The 21,521-nt window shown below is 47.1% G+C and overlaps 1 protein-coding gene across 2 annotated transcripts in view; it reads right to left on the bottom strand.

The window, feature by feature from the left end:
* Positions 1 to 21,521, bottom strand: part of STAG1 (stromal antigen 1) — an 815,655-nt gene that overhangs the window by 164,523 nt on the left and 629,611 nt on the right. For both annotated transcript variants that reach the window (XM_029617274.1, XM_029617273.1), the window contains one exon: positions 1,945 to 2,037. In XM_029617274.1, the coding sequence (XP_029473134.1) occupies positions 1,945 to 2,037 (93 nt within the window). The remainder of the gene's footprint in view (positions 1 to 1,944; positions 2,038 to 21,521) is intronic.

Genomic DNA, 21,521 nt, shown 5'->3' with positions numbered 1-21,521 from the left:
TACTTAGTGTTTGGGTACTTGCTAGGTACTTGTAGCTTGGAGTGACCACTGTTGGAAACAGGATGCTGGGCTTGATGGACCCTTGGTCTGACCCCGTATGGCAATTTCTTATATTCTTATGGAGAGAAATCCACTTTGCAGCTCTACAGATCTTCTCCATGGAGATTGCTCACAAGTGGGCCACCGACGCTGTCATGGCTTGAACAGATTGAGCCTTGACATGACCTCCAAGCTGCAAATCTGCATGGGCATGACAGAAGGAAATACAGGTTGGTAGCCAATTAGAAGGCATCTGTTTGGCAACGGCGATACCCATCTTATTCCTATCAAAAGAAACAAATGTTTGGTGTCTATGGGCTTCTGACTGCTCCAGATAAAAGGCTAAAACTCTTGCAGTTCATACTGTGCAGGGCTTGTTTGCCTTGGTGCAAATTATATGATCCAGATAGAGCAACAAAAGTAGTTTTAATATCTGGTGGAAGTATAATTTGCACATTATTGATAGTCTGGTCCCCCAGTCCTGCCTTGTGCTCAATGTCAAGGGGGATTGATATCCTCTTAATATCGATGCTCTGCCAGTGGTTGAAGCAACTACCAGGCCCCTTGAGTGATGCCTCCAATGCAGATACCGATTTTGTCCAGACTCATGACTCTCGAAGTGTTTTTCTGTGATATTAAGCTTGGAATGATGCCCCACAGAGATTACAGTTGCATAAAGGAGACACCCCTGATGTCATGGTTGGTTCCCAGGAATAGGGTAATTCTATCATGGGAGACCGTAACAGAAGTCAACTTTTGCAGAGGGGGCACGTGTCAAAGCTGCCGGCTTTTCTCTTTCAGGAGCATTGGACTAAACTACTATTTATTTATTTAAACAACTTTTTTATACCGACATTCGAAGGCACATCATATCGGTTTACAAAGAACTAACAGAAATACAGTGAACAGGGCAAAAGGGAGGGGGAGCAAATAACCGTGGATATAGATTAACAGAAAGAATGTAAAAATAGTACAAAAGGGCACTATGGAGAGATACTACTAGTGCACCATGTGGCCACTGAAAAGGAAAGAAAACTTACAAAACACCCAAAAACCTACCTAGATGACAAGAGGAGAAGAAAAAGCATTACATGGCCCTACAAAAAATGATTTCAGGATTTTAAGGAAGCAGATAGTTCTCTAACAGCAGGTGATGCAAAGATACACAACCAGTGGGCTTCAAGCAAAAGATGAGACTGAAAGGGCCCCCACATGAACATCAAATGCTTGACATTTCTAGAAAGTTTGAAATCAAGTTTCTTTGCCAGGCTCCATCTAATATCACCCCCCCCATGTGTGAGGACTGCCATTCTGCTTGCCCTCAGAGAATGGTTGCTTCACATCTCTGAGTGAAGGACATAAATTCATACTAAGAGCAGTATCTATCAACTAATCAAATACTTAGTATATATGGTAGGTCAATAAGAGAAGGTAATAGCCTTCCCTCTCTGAGATTCAGGGACATGTTTTTGGAAACTGGAGGAGAGTATTTAGCATTCCACTTTTTTTAAATAGGACACATGGAGAAATGGAGGGAATAAGAAACTGCCAGTTACATTTTAGTTTTTAAATTTGGGGGGATAGATAGGAAATGGGATGGGGGCTGACTGGGGGCTCACTTCCTACTTTTTTTTTTTTTTTTTTTAATAACTTAGGGGGATTGCTCTTAGTTACTTTTTTTTTTATCTTGGAGGACAGAAAGGAGGGCAATCAAAGCCTATCTTGCTCGAAAAAAACTAGCTTGTGAGGAGAGAGTAGTATTCAAATCTTGGTTTTGTCCAGCTAACTCCAAAAGTTAGCCAGACAAACCCTTTGAGTATCGCCTTCATACTTAATAAAATAAAGTAAACATAGGGCTATAGATAGAAGCATGTGTAAAAAGTGCTGTTCCTGCCTTTCGCTTACCTGTTCTTTCACTGGAGTGTTGACATTTGACAGACACTGTTGGCAGACTGCCAGAAAAGACTTAACTGTCTTTCTCAATATCAGCATATCATCCTGAAAGAAAGAATATGAAGTGATAAACAGTAATGTAAAATTCATAAGACTGACAAAGTAACACTGTTTACCATTAACGAGCAAGTCACATTTAGAACATGTGAGTCTTGTGAGCTCAGAGTGGAGTTTTCTACGCGAAAACCATGGAAGAACACTTTCCAGGCATATGTGGATTTCCAATGCACTTCAGGCATCCCACTTCTCAAATACTGTTTAACCAAAATCACCAGAGAACACAATTCTCAATATGGCAGTTGGAAGCTTATGAGACTCATTATCTGTCAAAGAACACTTGTTATAGGCAAGCAACTTAAGTTTCTCTAGTGACAAGTATGTTAATAACTCACACTGACAGGACTCTCTAGCTAACAAGTGAAAGATATTCCACAATTCCCCAAGAACTAAAAGCATGTTTAACTGCCAGAGGACTCCTATATTGTTTCATATAGCTACTTTTTCTTTTTTTTATCAATAAGGAGTGAAACAAGAGAAAAATTATTTTAAAAAAGGGGTCCCAGGAGGGAAGAGTTTCAGCTCTATGTCTCAAACAGGCATTCGAAGATGGATAATCCAAACCTACAATATTTTTTATTTTATTTATAAAATCTTATAGCCAGCCTCCTCCTATACAATTGTTTGGTGCAGGTAACAGTAAAACACACAGTACATAGTCATTATAACAAATAATTAAAATGTACCTGATTTAAAAATATAAAGATATCATAATAAAACAGTCGTAAAACAAGGAACTGAATTTCCATATGGCTCCCTATAGAAAAGCTTTCTTAACAATAGCATTTTCAAGCCCTTTCTGAAAATTTTTAAAATCTATTTCCAATCTCAGATCTTTTGGGAGGGAATTCCACAACACAGGGGCTGCCTAAGTTATAGCCCTCCTGCAAATGAACTCTGATCTATACTCCCAAGTTAGAGGGAGCACTTAGAGGAGAGGATCATTTTGCTGGTGGCTGAAGAGGATTGGTAAGTACTGCTTTGGAAAATCTTAGAACTTAAAATGTTTTGGGGAGAGGTAAAATATTGAGGTATATTCTTTAGAGTGCGTTTGATAGAAAAAACAAGCCAAACATAAGAAACAGCTTAGAGTTTGTGTGTGTTTGTCTTTCCCTCCCTCCCAACCCAAGAGACATTTTCACATTAAAAATCAATCAGCCATAAATCTAAAACATAGGACCGCCCCAGCAGTTATTAAGAGTTAAATTATCCCATTGCAGGTCACACTACCAGATCAATAGTGAATATACCAATACACTTAAAGGACCCTAATTATTTATATTTTAGGTTTTATTTTAATTGGAATGTAAATGTTTCTGCACTACGGTATATAAAAACTGTACAAATAAAATCAATAAATACATTTCTACTCTTATAGCAACCTAAATTTAACTAGGAGCTCAACAAAATTAAAATGAAGACAGCAGTCTAGCAACAAGAGCTTCTCCATCTTTTGCAGCAAGCATCACATATATGATTTTTTACCCATTGGTGAGAGGTTGTATTTGTGCACCTGGTGCAAAGAGCTCCTGGCTCTCAGAGAAAGAGTCCGATATTGGAGGCTAGAGTGGAAGACCTGGTGTTGCTTAGTCAGACAGAGAAGTATATAGATGAGACCTTCAGGGACATAGTAGCCAAGCCCCAACTCTAGTCTGGCAGCCTTGGTGCTGTCTTGGATGAGGAATTGCCTCCTGGTTGGAGAACATTAACCTGGCATAGCAGGAAATGATGCTGTAGTAAGGATCTGCTCTCCAGGTGATGCATTGTCCTCTCGCACTGAGGGTGTGTTTCCTAGGACTATTGTCCAGGAGGAAAGGATTAGGTCCGCCATCATAGTTGGTGACTCTAGTAGAAATGTCTGTTTGGCTGGTGGACATGAGGATCGCCTGGTAACATGCCTGCCTGATATGAAGGTGGGTGTTGTGGTACATGTGGGCACCAATGACATAGGAAAATGTGGGAGGGAGGCTCTGGAAGCCACATTTAGGCTCTTAGAAAGCTAAAATCCAGAACCTCCAGGGTAGCATTCTCTGAAATGCTCTCTGTTCCATGCATAGGTCCACATTGGCAGGCAGAGCTCCGGAGTCTCAATGCATGGGTGAGACGTGGTGCAAGGAAGGAGGATTCAGTTTTGAAAGGAACTAGGGAGTCTTTTCCGAAGGGACAGGCTCCACCTTAACCAGGGTGGAACCAGGCTACTGGTGCTAACTTTTGAAAAGGAGATAGAGAAGCCTTTAAACTAGAACAAAAGGGAAAACAGACAGTCACTCAGCAGTGCATGGTTTGGAGGGAGGTACCTTTGAAGGATACTAATTAAAGAGGAGAGTTAGAGCATCCCAACAGATAGGATCTAATAAAAGCAAAAGCAATTCATGTGCTTATAAGTAAAGAATCACCTGAGCTAAAAGATTCCAAATTATGCCTCTCAACTGAAAAGTAGGCTGTTAATAGAAACAAAAAACACACTTCGAAATGTCTGTATGCCAATGCCAGAAGTCTAAGAAGATGGGAGAGTTAGCATGTATAGCAATGAATGGTGAGATTTACCTTAATGCCGAGATCCCTGAATTACAGGGCCAATGCACCCCCTCCTCCCTGGGACTGAAACCCTTAACAAAATGTCAAGACTTTTTATGGATGAAGAGGTCGCAGCTTTATTTTTTATCATCAGTATCACAATTCACCACTATACTTGGCACGAGCTGCTATCTACCATCTGACACCAACCATGTCACCGGTGCCGCCTGCTGTCTTCCCCTAGCAAGGCAGCCCGCTTAACTTGGAACCCCCGCTGTGACCTCTGAACAAGGGGGGCCCACCCAAAGCCTATTAACTTGGCCCTGCAGCTCGTGCCCCTACTTACAGCTGCAACTATTTTTTACGCCTATGCAACATGGTAACAATTTCTTGTACAAAACAATAAGAATTGATAAACAAATTAACATATTCAACTATCTGCCATTAACAGTAGTAATGAATCAATTTCTCGCCACGATTAGGATGGGTGGGTGGGAACTTCGTGGTGGTGCAGGGGAAAAGAGGGAAAAGAGGGCAGAGCGGGCTCTTTATTGGGGCGGTGACATCACTGGACCGCGAGCATGCATGCATGCATAGCAGGCTGCTGACATCACCGTCGCCGGCAGGAAATGCACAGACTGCAAGCACGACCCACTGGAATTGACGGCGTGACATTGAGGTTGGGTCTGTGCGTGTCTTATGGTCTTGGCGTTAGGGCGCTGGCCTTCGCGCATGAAGCATGAACCCGGTATTAATTGGCATCTCAAAGACATGGTGGAAGGATGAGAACCAATGGGATATTGCTATACCAGGGTACAAATTATAATGCATTGATAGGGAGGAGTAACTTCGTAGGGGGGGGGTGTGTGTGACAGAGTCCAACAGGAAAAGAATCCAACAAGAGACTAAACGCCCAATAGAATCTTTTAAGGGTAGAAATCCCATGTGTGCTGGGTAAGAGTATAAAATAAGAGTACACTACCATCCACCTGGCCAAAATGATGAGACAGATGATGAAATGGTAAGAGAAATTAGGGATGCTAACCAAATTGGTAGTGCATAATAAGGGGAGATTTCAATTACCTCAATATTGACTGGGTAAATATATCATCATGACATGCTACAGAGAAAAAGTTCCTGGATGGAATAAATGATAGCTTTATGGAGCAACTGGCTCAGGAACCACGAGAGGAGTAGCTATTTTAGATCTAATTCTTAGTGGTGCACAGGACTTGGTGAGAGAGTTAACAGTGGTGGGGGTCACTTGGTAATAGTGATCATAACATAATCAAATTTGAATTAATGATCGGAAGGGGGAAAATAAGTAAATCCATGGCTCTAACACTAAACTCTCAAAACAGAAACTTTGATCAAATGAGAAAAATAGAAAAAAACTGAAAGGTATAGCTACAAGGTTAAGCATGTACAACAGGCATGGACATTGTTTAAAAAAAAAAAAAAAAAAAGCCATCTTAGAAGTCAGTCCAGATGTATTCTATGCATTAAGAAAGGTGGCTAAAAGGTGAGGTGAGAGGCTATTTAAGCCAAAATATCTTCCTTCAAAAACCAGAAGATTGATCCATCTGAAGAAAATGGAAAAGCTTTGGTAAGTTAAATGTTAAACATTGATAAAACAGACTAAAAGAGAATTTGAAAAGAAGTTCGCCATAGAGGTAAAAACTCGTAATAAAAACTTTAAAAAATATATCCGAAGCAGGACGCCTACAAGGGAGTCGACTGGATTATCTATTGAGAGGTTAAAGGGGCACTTAGGGAAGATAAGGCCATGGCGGAGAGACTAAATTAATTCTTTGCTTCGATGTTTACCGAGGAGAATATTGGGGAGATACCCGTTCCGAAGGTGGTTTTCAAGCGTGACAATTCAGATGAACTGACCCAAATTCACAGTGAACCTGGAAGATGTAGTAGGCCAGACTGACAAACTGAAGAGTAGCAAATCACCTGGACTGGATAGTATACAACCCAAAGTTCTGAAAGAACTAAAAAATGAAATCTCAGACCTATTACAAGTAATTTGTAACCTATTATAAAATAATCTGTTGTACCTGAAGACTGAAAGGTGGTCAATGTAACTCCGATATATATAAAGGGCTCTAGAGGTGATCTAGGTCTAGGAAACTACAGACTGGTGAGCCTGACTTCAGTGCCAGGAAAAGTCAGGGAAACTATTATACAGAGTAAAAATCACAGAATATATAGACATAATTTAATGGGACATAATCAGCATGGATTTGCACAAAGGACATCTTGCCGCAAAAATCTGCTACATTTTTTTTTGGGGGTGGTTAATAAAAATGTGGATAAAGGCGAACTAGTAGAGGTGGTGTATTTGGATTTTCAGAAGGCATTTGACAAAGTCCCTCATGAGTGGCTTCAAAGAAAACTAAACAGTCATGAAATAGGAGGAGATCTCCTTTTGTGGATTGCAAACTGATTAAAAGACAGGAAACCGAACAGGATTAAATCATCTGTTTTCACAATGGAAAAATGAAACAGTGGAGTATCTCAGGTATCTGTACATGGATTGTTGGTTTTTAATGAATTTATAAATGATTTGGAAAGGGTACGACGAATGAGGAGATCAAATTTGCAGATGACACAAAATTATTCACAAGCAGATTGAAAAACTGCAGAAGGACCTTGCGAGACTGAAGACTGGGCGTCCATATGGCAGATGAACAATATGGACAAGTGCAAGATAAGGTGATGCATATAGGGAAAAATAAACCATGTCCATTTACACAATGTTAGGTTCCATATTAGGAGTTATCATCGAGGAAAAAGATCTTTGCATCATAGTTGATATTACATTGAAATACATGTGCTGTGGCAGTCAAAAAAGCAAATAAAACTGTAAGGAATTATTAGGAAGGGAATGGCAAATAAAATGGAAGATGCATAATGCCTCTGTATCGCTTCATGGTTAGACTGCACCTTGAATACTGTGGGGTGGATTTTAAATGCCCTGCGCGCGTAAATCCAGGTGGATTTACGCGCGCAGGGCGCTGGCGCGCCTATTTTGCATAGGCCGCCGGCGCGCGCAAGTCCCGGGGTTTTTAAAAGGGGGCGTGGCCGAATGACGGGGTGTTTCGGGGCGTGGCGCGGCGGGCGTGGTTTCGGCCCGGGGGTGTGGCCGCGGCCTCCGGACCAGCCCCCGGGACCGGAACACGGAGTGGGGCAGCCGGCCGATGCGTGCAGATTTACGTCTGCTTTTCGCAGGCGTAAATTGTGGAATAAAGGTAAGGGGGGGGGGTTTAGATAGGGCCGGGGGGTGGGTTAGGTAGGGCGAAGGAAAGTTCCCTCCGAGGCCGCTCCGAAATCGGAGCGGCCTCGGAGGGAACAGGCAGCGCGCGCTGGGCTCGGCGTGCGCAGTTTGCACAAATGTGCACCCCCTTGCGTGCGCCGACCCCGGATTTTATTAGATACGCGCGGCTATGTGCGTATCTTATAAAATCCAGCGTACTTTTGTTTGCGCCTGGTGCGCAAACAAAAATACGCGATCGTGCAATTTTTTAAAATCTACCCTTGTGTGCAATTCTGGTCGCCGCATCTCAAAAAAGATATAGTTGCACTGGAGAAAGTACAGAGAAGGGTGATCAAAATGTTAAAAGGGCATAGAATGGCTCCCCTATGAGAAAAGGCTGAAGAGGCTAGAGCTGTTTAGCTTGACGAGACGGCTGAGGGTGGTTATGATAGAGATCTACAAAATCATAAAAGAACTTGAATGGATAAATATGAAATGGAGAAATTACTTACCTGATAATTTAGTTTTCCTTAGTATAGACAGATGGACTCAGGACCAATGGATATTGTGCTCTTCTGCTAGCAGATGGGAGACTGAGTCAGATTTCAAAGTTGACATCACTCTAGATATACCCTTGCAGTAACCTCAGCTCTTCAGTATTCTCTTCGAAAAGCCATTGTGGATATATCTTTGCTTAAATAACTTGATTAAACTTGAGTAAAACTTGAACTGGTTCAACTAATTTCCTAAACTGGAGTCCGCCAGTGCACTCAACCAATTAACGCCGATACCGGACAAACTGTGGGTGTCCTGAACTAGGGGTAGGCCGCGGCTTACCCATATTTACTTAGTTTTGAGGTTTGCTATCCGAGGTTCTCCTCCTTTTGCGCACCGGTTCCGATCTTTCCAGGTATCGCACCAGGAGTCTGCCGACATTCAGGTGACGAAGAAGGCATGAGTCTTCCGAGTACTTATGTTCATCCGGAGATGGTAGCGAGATGGTTTCGTTCAAGTGAAAAGCAAATGTTGCTTACCTGTAACAGGTGTTCTCACAGGACAGCAGGATGTTAGTCCTCACAAATGGGTGACATCATAGGATGGAGCCCAATCATGGAAACCTTCTGTCAAAGTTTCCAGAACTTTGACTGGCCCCTACTGGGCATGCCCAGCACTAACCCTGCAACCAGCAGGGGTCCCCCTTCAGTCTTATTTGAAAGCTACAGGCAGTGTCGAAAAATAAAATAACAAAACGTTACAAACCCAACACTGCGGGGCGGCAGGCGGGTTTCGTGAGGACTAACATCCTGCTGTCCTGTGAGAACACCTGTTACAGGTAAGCAACACTTGCTTTCTCACAGGACAAGCAGGATGGTAGTCCTCACATATGGGTGAGTAGCGAGCTGAGGATGTCAGAACCTGCACCAAATGTTCCCAAAGGCGTACATTTGGTGCAGGTGTACACAACAACTGGGGTGGAATTTGGGAGAGGGCATCCTGAACCCTACCGGGCAGGCGGAAGGGTGTTGGTACGTCATGTTGAAAACAGGTTATGAAGGACAGACTGGCCGAAGATGGAATCCTGTCTTCCGGCTTTGTCCAAGCAATAGTGGGCTGCAAAGGTGTGGAAGAACTCCAGGTTGCAGCCCTGCAAATGTCAGGAAGCAGCACCGATCGTAGGTGTGCTACTGAAGTCGCCATGGTCCTCACAGAGTGTGCTTTAACACGGTCTTGAAATGGAATTCCCGCTTGCTGATAGCAAAAGAATATGTAGTCCGCCAACCAGGAGGAGAGAGTCTGTTTACCCACAGGCTGCCCCAATTTGATAGGGTGGAAAGAGACGAACAATTGAGTGCTTTCCCTGTGGGCCGCTGTACAGTCTAGGTAAAAAGCTAGAGCCCGTTTACAGTCAAGGGTATGCAGAGCCTGTTCTCCTGGGTTGGCATGGGGCCTGGGAAAAAAGGCCCCATGCCAATATGATGGGATTGGTTTAGATGAAAATCCGAGACTACCTTAGGTAAGTATTTAGCGTGAGTGCGGAGTACTACCCGGTCCTGCAGAAGTTTAGTGTAAGGCAGACAGGTAACTAGGGCCTGCAATTCACTAACTCCGCACGCTTAAGTGATTGCCAAAAGTAAAATCACTTTCCATGTGAGATATAGTTCACAAGAGTGAAGAGGCTCGAATGGTGGTTTCATGAGCTGACCCAGAACTAGATTCCTTACGTCCTCCAGTCCCAAGAAGGGGCTGGAGGACGTAAGGGAGGCTTGATATGGAGCAAGCCTTTTAAAAAGCGTGTTACAAGGGGTTGTACTGATATAGGAATATCCCCAATACCCTTATGGAAGGCGGCTACCGCACTGACATGCATTCTGATGGAAGAGGTCTTTAGACCTGATTCTGACATATGCCAAAGATAGTCCAGAAACTTTGGGATTGGACAGGAAAAGGGGTCAAGGGACTGAGAAGAGCACCATGACGTGAACCTTTTCCATTTGTAAGAGTAAGATTTTCTCGTGGAAGGCTTTCACGAAGCAATCAAGACACGGGAAACTGGATCTGAAAGGTTAAGTGGTTGAAGTATTAAGCTTTCAACATCCATGCCGTCAGGGACAAGGCTTGAAGATTGGGATGGCGTAGGCTCCCGTTGTTTTGAGTGATCAGGAGCGGGTCCTTTCCCAAGGGAATGTGCCTGCGGATGGAGAGATCCTGAAGTATTGGAAACCACACTTGGCGCGGCCAGTGAGGTGCTATCAGGATCATGGTTCCCTTGTCCTGACGCAACTTCACGAGGGTCTTCGAGAGAAGAGGAAGTGGAGGGAATGCATAAAGCAGACCGGTTGCCCATGAGAGGGAGAATGCGTCTCTGGGCTGAGAGTGTTTGCTGCGCATGAGGGAGCAGTAGTTCTCCACTTTGTGGTTCTGAGGGGACACAAAGAGGTCTATCTGAGGACAACCCCATTGTTGGAAGATGGAGTTCGCTACTGAGGGGTTGAGGGACCACTCGTGCGGTTGAAAGATGCGACTCAGCTGCTCTGCCAGCACATTGTCCACTCCTGGCAAGTAGGTGGCCCTGAGGTACATCGAATGGGAGAGGGCTTCCGCCCAAATCTGTGCAGCTTCCTGACATAGAAGGAGCCTGTGCCTCCCTGTTTGTTGATGTATCACTTGGCCACCTGGTTTGTCTGCTGAATTAGGATGACCTGATTGGACAGGCGATCCTGAAAAGTCCTGAGAGCATATCTTATTGCTCGAAGTTCCAGGAAATGTATCTGGTGTTTGGCTTTCTCTGGAGACCAAGAGCCTTGTGTTTGCACTTCGGCTACATGGGCTCCTCACCCGAGGTTGGAAGCGTCGGTGGTGAGAATGATTTGAGGATGCAGAACCTGGAAGGGCAATCCCTGGAGGAGATTGTTCTGATTTTTTCACCAGGCGAGGGACAGACGGAGTGAGTCAGTGATGTGGACAATGGTCGACAGAGGCTGAATAGCTTGAGTCCATTGAGACCTCAGAGTCCAGTGCATGAGCCTCATGGCCAAGCGGGCCATTGGTGTGACATGGACTGAGGACGTCATGTGTCCCAGGACGACGAGAAATTGGCATGCAGTCGCAGCGTGCTGAAACTGCAGTTGGTGAGCAAGAGACACGATGGTGAGTGCTAATTGTCAAGGCAGGAAAGCCTTTGCCTGTAAGGTGTCCAAGTCTGCCCCAATGAACGATAAGGTCTGAGATGGGACTAAGTAGGATTTGTCGTAATTGACGAGAAATCCTAACGAAATTAGAGTGTGTAAGGTTAGATTGAGGGATGACAAAGCATCTTGCTGAGTGGGAGCCCTGATTAACCAGCTGTTTCAGATAGGGGTAGACGTGAACACCTTGTGTCCTGAGGAATGCTGTGACGACTACGAGGCATTTTGTAAAGACTCATGGAGCAGACGCTAGGCCGAATGGAAGCACTCGGTATTGATAGTGCTTGAGGCCCACTAGGAATCTCAGGTATTTGCGATGAGCTGGACTTATCACAATGTGGGTGTATGCGTCCTGGAGGTCCAGAGAGCAGAGCCAGTCTCCTCTTTGTAGAAGAGGTAGAAGCGAGCCCAAGGTGACCATCTTGAACTGTTGTCGCTGGAGGTACTTGTTGAGGGCCTGTAGATCTAGAATAGGACGGACTCCTCCCGATTTTTTGGGGATTAGGAAGTACCGGGAATAGAACCCTAGGCCTTGCTGAGAGTATGGAATGGGTTCTATTGCTTTTGACTGGGGAAGGAGGGAGACCTCTTGATTCAGAAGAACAGAGTGGTCGGATGTTCTCCACTTCTGCAGAGGTGGGGAGTCCGGTGGCAGGGCGAGAAAGTTCAGATGGTAACCCTGAGCAATGATTGCCAATACCCATTGGTTGGTTGTGACTGAATGCCACATGTTTTGAAAGTGGCACAGTCGACCTCCCACTGATATGTGCAACAGAGGAATCTGGCTGCTGCTCTCCAAGTGGAAGCCAAAAACCGGAAGCAGGCCCCGGCTGGGGAGCTGTTTGTGGTTTTTGTTTTCTGGTTTGGCGAGTCTGAGGTTTCTGATAAGGTCTCGTAGGACGGGATCTGGCTGGTGGTGGGTAGGACTTTCTTGGATGGTAGAACGACTTCTTGGAGTCCTTTCTAAAGGGCTGCTTTGAAGAGAAGTCGGAAGGCATCGAAGAGAGCTGTTTTAGGGTCTCATGATGGTCTTTTAGTTCAGCCACCGTCCGTTGGATCTGTTTGTTGAACAGATTATCTCCTACACAGGGCAGGTTGGACAACCGGTCTTGTACTTCTGGGCGAAGGTCAGAAGACTTGAGCCAGGCCCACCGTCTCGCTGGAAATAGCAGCTGCAGACACTCTGGTAGAGGTGTCGAAAATGTCATAAGATGTTCTGATCTCATGCTTGCCTGCCTCAAAACCTTTGCTTACAAGGGTTTGTAGTTGGTCTTGGAATTGCTGAGGCAGGGAGTCTGAGAAGTCCTGTATCTGCTTAAATATGGCCCTGTTATATTGGGTCATATAAAGCTGATAGGCAGCAATACGGGAGATGAGCATGGCCCCTTGGAATACTCGGCGTCAAATGTTGTCCAGGAATTTTGTTCCTTACCAGGAGGGGTAGATGAGTGAGGTTTTGACCTCTTTGCCCTCTTTTGTGCAGACTCTACCACGACCGAGTGGTGATCAAGCTGTGACCTTTGAAAACCTGGGCTGATTGTACTAAATAAGTAGTGTCAGTATTTCTGTGTACTGGAGCAATTGCTCCTGGATTTTCCCAGTTCTTTTTGAGAAGATCAAGAAGAACCTGATGAATGGGAATAGAGGTTATTACCTTGGGGGCATCCAGGAATTGGAGCAACTCCATCATCTGATGCCTATCATCCTGTTCTGTCTGCAATTGAAAAGGAACCAATTCAGCCATTTCCTTCAAAAAATTTATAAATGAGAGGTCCTCTGGAGGAGAACGCTTTCTACTCTCAGTAGGTGAAGGTAAGTCATCGGTGTCTGATGAGGTATCATCACCCCAGGTATCATAAGGGTCAACTCCCTTTCCTCTAGGAAATAGAGGGGGACAGGGTGGTTGGATATCTGAAGGTCCAGGTCTGGGCTCCGAAGGAATCGGAGGAATTATCGGAGGCACAGACGATGGCATCGAAGGCATTGGTACAGGCATCAAGGGCATCGATGGATGGCTCGGGGGTGCCGATGGACGTATCGGCACAGATGGTTGGATTGGTGGCGAGGGACGTATAGGCATCGATGGCTGAGGCATAACTCCGGATGGAGGAATGCGGAACGGTGTTTCTCCTCCCGATAATGCTGTCAATGGGGAGGGCATCGGAGCCATCGGAGACCCGGGATCCATTGATGGAAAAGCAGCCATGAGGGCTTCCATCCTGGATAGCAGCGGTGCCAGCGCTGCTGGAATCGGGTCGATGATTGGTTCCACAGTCGGTGGTGGTGTCAGAGGAACCTGAAGATGTTGCATCGCCTTGTCGATGGCCTCCTGGACCATCCGGTCCAGTTCTTCTCGGAGACCAGGAGCAAGCAGCCCCGGCTCCGGAACTGAAGAAGGAGGCAGAGGCATAGCCGGAGGGACCACCGTTACAGGCGGAGTTGCGGCTCCCGATCCCTGATCGGGTGAGGGTTGCTTCGGAGACCCGGTTGCAGGAATGGTCGGTGCCTTTCCTGGACGGGGTTTTTTCATCAGCGGCTCGGACGATGGCGAGGTCGATGATTTCGCTCCCTCGATGGTCCGAGTCTTACAGTATCGATGGAGATGTTTTTCCCTGCGATCCCCTCGATCCTGAGGGGGAGTAGAGGGTGTCGATGGTGGAGTAGTCGTCGATGCCGGTCGGTCACCGGTCGGTGGTCGATGCTGGCGCGAAGTCGACGGTGCCAGTTCCAACGACGTTGATGCGATGGACAGAGTCAGGGTTTGAGCACAGAAGAGAAGTTCCATCTTCGCCATTCTGGCCTTGCGACCCTTCGGTGTCATTAGGGCACATTTGGTGCAGGTCAAGACATCGTGCTCGCGTCCTAAACACATTACACAGACTTTATGGGGGTCTGTGATAGATATGGTGCGGGTACAGTCCGGGCACCGACGAAACCCCGATGCCATGGCAAAAAATTTAGCCGCGGTACAGTCGATGGCCAGTAGGCCGCGAAGGCCAAACTCTATGGTAATCGACAGGAAACGGGTCAAAACTTACCGGAGTACCGCGGAGTTATAAAAGGTAGAAAAGAGACCCCTGTGGGGCAACTTAACTTTTAGTAATTCCGTGAGGAAAATTCCTGTCAGGAATCTCTTCAGAGCTCCTTTACCGCAAGGCTACGGCTGCACGGAAAAAAGAAGACTGAAGGGGGACCCCTGCTGGCTGCAGGGTTAGTGCCATGCTGGGCATGCCCAGTAGGGGCCAGTCAAAGTTCTGGAAACTTTGACAAATTTTCCGTGATTGGGCTCCATCCTGTGATGTCACCCATATGTGAGAACTACCATCCTGCTTGTCCTGTGAGAACTCAGAAACCACTTTCGGTAGGAAGAAGGGGACAGTGCACAATTGTATGGTTCCAGGCATGAACCTAAGGAACGGCTCCAGACAGGATAGTGCCTGTAGTTCGGAGATGCGACGAGCTGAACATATTGCCACCAGGAATGCCGTTTTCAATGTTAAGAGCTGTAGTGTCAGACTGCGTGTTGGTCTGAAGGAAGCCCCAGCAAGGAAGTCTAATACTAGATTGAGATTCCATAGCGGCACCGGCCATTTTAGGGGGGGTCGGAGATGTTTAACCCCTTTCAGGAAGTGGGACAAGTCCGGATGGGTTGATAGCTGGATACCGTCCACTTCGGCTCTGAAGAAGGCCAATGCAGCTACTTGGACATTGAGGGAGTTGAGTGACAATCCCTTCTTCAAACCGTCCTGTAAAAACTCCACAATCATGGGAATCTTGGCTGTCTGTGGGAGAATCCCGCAGTCCTCACACCAGGCTTCGAATACTCTCCAGATCCATTTGTATGACAGGGATGTGGAGAACTTGCGTGCTCGGAGCAGGGTGTCAATCACGGCCTTCTTCAGGTGAGTCCTCTCAAGGGCCAGACCGTAAGAAAGAATAGAGACGGATCTTCGTGGAGAATCGGGCCCTGCCGGAGAAGGCTCCTGTGTGGAGGTAGGCACAGAGGGTTCCCTGCAAGGAGTCTTTGCATGTCTGTGTACCATGGTCGTCTTGGCCAATCCGGGGCCAGTAATAGAACTAGTCCCCTGTGATGTTCTATCTTGCGAATGACCCTGCCCAGTAGTGGCCATGGGGGGGAAGGCGTACAGTAAGTCTTCCTCTGGCCAAGTCTGGACGAGAGCGTTTATTCCTTGGGATTGTGGCTCTCGTCTGCGGCTGAAGAAACTGGGGACTTGGGCACTGAGATGGGTGGCCAGTAGATCCATGGCTGGTAGGCACCAGTGATTTATTATCAGTTGGAAGGCTGTGGTCAACAGCCTCCATTCTCCCGGGTCCAGGCTCTATCTGCTGAGGAAGTCCGCTGAGACTACGTCTTTTCCTGTGATGTGAAAGGCCAAGATCCCTTGTAGGTTTATCTCTGTCCATGCCATGAGAGGGTCTATCTCCAGAGATACCTGCTGGCTCTTGGTGGCGGTTGATGTAAGCAACTGTTGTGGCGTTGTCAAACATTACTCGAATTGCTTTTCCTCGGAGTCTGTGGCTGAATCACAGGCACGCTAGTCTGACTGCTCGAGCTTCCAGGCGATTTATGTTCCATTCCGCCTCTTCCTTGTTCCATTGTCCCTGGGCTGTCAATTCCTAACAGTGGGCTCCCCACCCTCGCAGGCTCGCATCCGTGGTGAGCAAGATCCAGTTTGGTGAGGATAGGCTTACTCCTCTGCTTAGGTGGTCTTCCTGTAGCCACCATTGGAGCTAAGAATATACCTCTACTGGTAGTTGGAGGCGAACTGAGTAGTCCTGGGACAGTGGGTTCCATCGTGACAGTAAGGAGCAGTCACATATGGGCCCCTTGCCCACGGGACGACATCCAGGGTTGATGCCATGAGGCCGAGACTTGAAGATAGTCCCATACCTTGGGGTGTGCACTGGTCATCAACCGTAATTGTTCCATCAGTTTCCTTCTCCTCGGAGGAGGAAGGAAGACTGTTCCGTTTGGTGTCGAAATGGGCCCCCAGATACTTCAGCGATTGAGAACGCTGCAGACTGCTCTTGCCCGTGTTCACGACCCAACCGAGTTCCTGCAGTAGGCCCTTGACTCTGCTGGTCACCTGCCGGCTCTCTTCCGAAGACTTTGCCCTGGTTAGCCAATTGTCCAGGTAAGGGTGTACCAGGATCCCTTCCTTCCTCAGTGTTGCTGCCACGACCACCATGATTTTGGTGAAAGTTCTGGGGGCGATTGCTAGGTCGAAGGGTAGCGCTTGGAACTAGTAATGACGACCCAATATCGCAAAGCACAGGAAGCGCTGGTGATCCTGATGGACTGGGATGTGAAGGTAGGCTTCGGAAAGGTCCAGGGAGGTTAGAAACTCTCCCGGTTGTACTGCCATTATTACGGAGCGAAGAGTTTCCATGCGGAAGTGTAGAATCCGCAGATCACAATTGACGTTCTTGAGATCCAAGATGGGCCGGAATGATCCTTCCTTCTTGGGAACGATAAAATAGATGGAATAGCGCCCTGTATGGTGTGGGAATCGGAGTTATTGCCTTCAGACTGAGTAGTCTTGTTAGCGTGGTTTCTACTGCAATCTCAGAGTGGGAGTGGCAGGGTGACATCATAAATTTGTCTAGAGGGATGTTGTGGAACTCCAGAGAGTACCCTTCTTGAATGATGTTTAGGACCCATTTGTCCGACGATATCTCGACCCATCTTTGATAGAAGAGGGCAAGTTGACCCCCTATAGCCTCTTCCTGTGGATGGGTCGGCTCATTCTCATTGTGGAGCAAGGCTGAAGTCTGCCCCTGGGCCTGCTCCCCTCTTGGTCTGTCTGTTCCGAAAGAGCTGGGACCTTCCGGAGAGATGAGAGGCCTGGAACTGCGAGTTACTGTAAGGTCTAAAGCGCTGCGATCCTCTGCCCTTGGTTCTTTTGGGAGAGGGACGATGAGGTCTTTTACTCCTATCTTCCGGTAGCCGAGGCACTGGGGATTCGCCCCATTTTCTGGCTAACTTCTCCAATTCGCTTCCGAACAAGAGAGATCTTTTAAAAGGCATTCCTTGAGATTCGCTTTAGATGTTGCGCCCGCAGACCAATTTCGTAGCCATAGTTGTCTTCTGGCTGCCACTACTGAGGCAACGCCTCTGGCTGAGGTGCGCACCAGGTCTGAGCTTGCGTCTATGAGGAAGGCTGCTGCAGGTTCCATCGTCTCACTAGTATACGTTCTGGAGTTATTTGCGTCTTTCGAGAGGAGCAAGCAGGAATGTGCCAGCAGTGCGCAGCAGAAAGCAATCTGCAGTGTCAGGCCTGTTTAAGGGTGGATTCCAATCGTCTGTCCTGAGTGTCCTTCAATGCAACCCTTCCCTCAATGGGAATTGTTCGCTTTGAGATGGCACAGACCATAGTGTCTACTTTCGGGAAACGCAGGCGTTCCTTGGTAGCTGGTTCTAGAGGATATAGGGCTTCCAAGGCCTGACCCCCTTTGAAGCTGGCCTCCGGGGCATCCCATTCCAGGTCAATCAGTTCCTGGATGGCTTCCATTACTGGAAAGTAGCATGAGGCCTTACAAAGGGACACCAAGATGGGGTTCTTCTTTGGTTCCGCCATAGGGTCTGTGCTAGGGATACCCAGCATCTTCAGAGTCTGGGAAACAACGTTGGTAATTCGTCCTTGTGGAAGAAGCGAAGCATGGTTCGGAATGGTTCCATTCCTGGAGGGATTTCTCCTTCTTCCAGGGAGTCACTCATCATCTGAGGTGTCTGGGTCTCTGTTAGGGAAGTTCTTGGTTAGACAAGGTATGTCTCAAGTCATCCGAGCCGGGCCGGGAGGATCTTGTGCTTCCGGCAGGGGTTGAGCCTGGGGCGCAGCATGGGCTGATTGTGCCTGAACAAAGGCTTACAGCCCTTGGAAAAACTCCAACCAGGAGAAGGTCCCTGGGTCCATGCTAATCCCAGGGGGAGTCGGAGTAGGGGCCCCAGAGGTGCCCTTCTGTGGAGAAGCCATCTCTGAGATGCATAGGTCCAGGGAGCTATAGTCAGTAGTTCCTGAACCATCTCCCGACAATAAGGGACCAGGCTTTGGTTCCCCCTGGGCTTCTTCGCAATGTTGACACAGGCAGGACTCCAATTCAAGTACTCGGCTCTTATGTGGCAGGCTGTGCAAAGAGAGTGCCTTCTGGTCTTCTTGGGTGCCAGTGCCATTGTCTCTATGTGTTTGCGCGCATGCAGTTGTAAACGCAACTGTACGTTTAGATATGCGCACGGGTGCGCTGAGTTGTGCGTGCCACTATGTGCGTAGCTGTGTGCGAATCTGTATTGGACGTGCGCAAGTTATACGCATCGGTCGCCCAGCCTGCCCCGCGCGAACCGCCGGTCGAAAAGGGAAGATGGCGCAGACGGCCCCCGCATGTAAGATGGCGGCCCCCCCAAGGGCCTCCACGTGTGCGGACCCTTGCACTGGATTGGGGCCTAGCCCAACCAAGGCTGCTCAACCCAATCGGTGCTCCCTTCTAACCTCGCCGGAGACGGACTTGGAACCGCAATCTGAGGTCTGGAGACCGGAGACCTGAATTTAAAGATTTTTTCTTACCTGGTCTCGCCACTTACCGATCGTGTGTCGGATGGTCTCCAGCTGCGGGGGGGGGGGGGACAGGGAATTGCCTTCACCACCGCGCTCGTTTCTACACCTGCTGCCTTTCAGCCACACTGAGGGTTAAGTTCACGCTGGGAACCGGCTACCTGACCAAGGCACACCTCTGAAGGATATCGGATATCACCTCAGAAATTCTCGACTCGGGGAGGGACCCTTAAGTATCACCGCAGGAGAGCGGGCTCGATCTTCCTTAAGGCAAATTTTGTTTCTTCTTGCTGTAATTCTTAACACTATTCTATAGTGTATGGGATAGTGTCCGCATCTGCTAGGAGACAGAGATACTGAAGAGCTGAGGTTACTGCAGGGGTATATCTAGAGTGACGTCAGCTTTGAAATCTGACTCCATCTCCCATCTGCTAGTAGAGGAGCACAATACCCATTGGTCCTGAGTCCATCAGGCTACAAGCTAAGAAATGGTTATTTTACGCTTTAGGATAATACAAGGACTAGAGGGCACTCAATGAAGTTAGCAAGTAACACATTTAAAACGAATTGGAGACAATTCTTTTTCACTCAATGCACAATTAAGCTCTGGAATTCATTGCAAAAGGATGTGGTTAAAGCAGTTCATGTAGCTGGGTTTAAAAAGGTTTGGATAAGTTCCTGGAGAAGTCCATAAATTGTTAGAAGTCAAAAGGGAATAGCCACTGCTTGTTGCTATCATTAGTAGCATGGGATCTATTTAATGTTTGGGTACTTTGTGACTTGGATTGGATGCTGTTAAAGATGGGATACTGAGCTTGATGGACCCTTGGTCTGACCCAATATGGTTTATTTTATGTTTTATGTTCTTATGAAATTTTTCTTGCCTTGCTCCTTCGGAGCGCAATACAAGAGGAGGTTCATATCTCTGAAATTTGCAAGATACTATACAATGATTTTCCAAATATAGCAATTTGTACAATAGGACTAACAATTTGAAGTGCGATTGACTCTTTACAGACAACCAATGTAAATCCTTCAGAACTGAGGTAAATATGCTTGCAGAATCCCCTCCCATTAATAAATCTAGCAGCAGCATGCTGTATTAATTGAAGAACCCAAAACAATTGCCCTACTACTAGGGCTTGGAGAATTTATCTAAACAAATGTAGTGATAATGCTGCTTTTAAAGGTTTCAATAATTTCAGTTTAAAAAATGCTGATCTGGCAACCATTTTGACAATGGATGCAAGAGAATACCACTGAGAGGCAGTGTCTAGATGACAATAAGATGTGACTGTGTGGATTGAATTTCATGTCACATTCTTGCAAATCTCCTCCGTGGAAGCAGACCAACTGCACCATTGCACAAACACTATGGGCCTACACATTTAAACAAATTACTATGGCTCTGAATGGATAATCAGACAAATATTATAAAGTATGTGGTCCCTTTTCATACTGTATATAAATTAAGAGATAAACATAATTCTTCATATCATGTTCATACAGTCACTACACATAAGATGGATGGTACTAACTGTAGTGATGATGATCTTCAAAGCAAACATGAAATGCATCTCAGAGCAGCTGTTCAGTTTATTTTAATTTATTGATAAACAGATTTACAGAAAGACTATATTCTCTTGGACATTTAAGTAGTCAATTGATTGATTTAATATTTTTAACTTTATAACTCTACAAGCCGTAAAGCCCGTTAAAACGGGCTACATCCCTCTGTCTCTCACCTCCCCCTCATTCTCTCTCCCCTCACTCTTCACCACCCCCCTCCCCCACCCACTCCTCTCCACCCTCCCTCTCCTCTCACTCAGTCCCCCCTCTCCCTCCCTCCCACTCACTCAGTCCCCCTCTCCCTCCCACTCACTCAGTCCCCCTCTCCCTCCCTCCCTCCCTTCACCCACCTCCATTTCCTCCCGGCGCCGTAAGCGCGACTTCCCGCAACCCTCACCCGGCTCCATTAACTCCTCCCGCTCCTGCCGGCAGATCTCGGTGGGGGGGGCGCGGGAGTGACACCCCCCCCCGAGATCTGCCGGCAGATCTCGGGGGGGGGGGGGGGCGCGGGAGTGACACCCCCCCCCGAGATCTGCCGGCAGATCTCGGTGGGGGGGCGCGGGAGTGACACCCCCCCCCCCCCCGAGATCTGCCGGCAGATCTGGGGAGGAGAAGCAGCGGCACCGCGCGCGCGCCGCTGCTTCTCCTCCCGCTCCTGCGGCCCCACCGCCATTTTTTTTTTCTGATCGACATCCTTGCCCGCACATGCGCAGTAGAGCTGCGCTCTACTGCGCATTTGCGGGCCGTCGGTCACAGGCCATTTATAAGGTAGATGGCTTATTTCCATAATACATCATTCAGTAGTTTGATATAAATACGACTCATTTTCCATGTAGGGAGTGTTTGTTGGAAAATAAAGTTAGGGGG

The sequence above is a fragment of the Rhinatrema bivittatum genome, chromosome 9, assembly GCF_901001135.1.
Source record: "Rhinatrema bivittatum chromosome 9, aRhiBiv1.1, whole genome shotgun sequence".
Classification (NCBI taxonomy): Eukaryota; Metazoa; Chordata; class Amphibia; order Gymnophiona; family Rhinatrematidae; genus Rhinatrema; species Rhinatrema bivittatum.
This window is presented reverse-complemented; position numbering and strand designations above follow the sequence as displayed.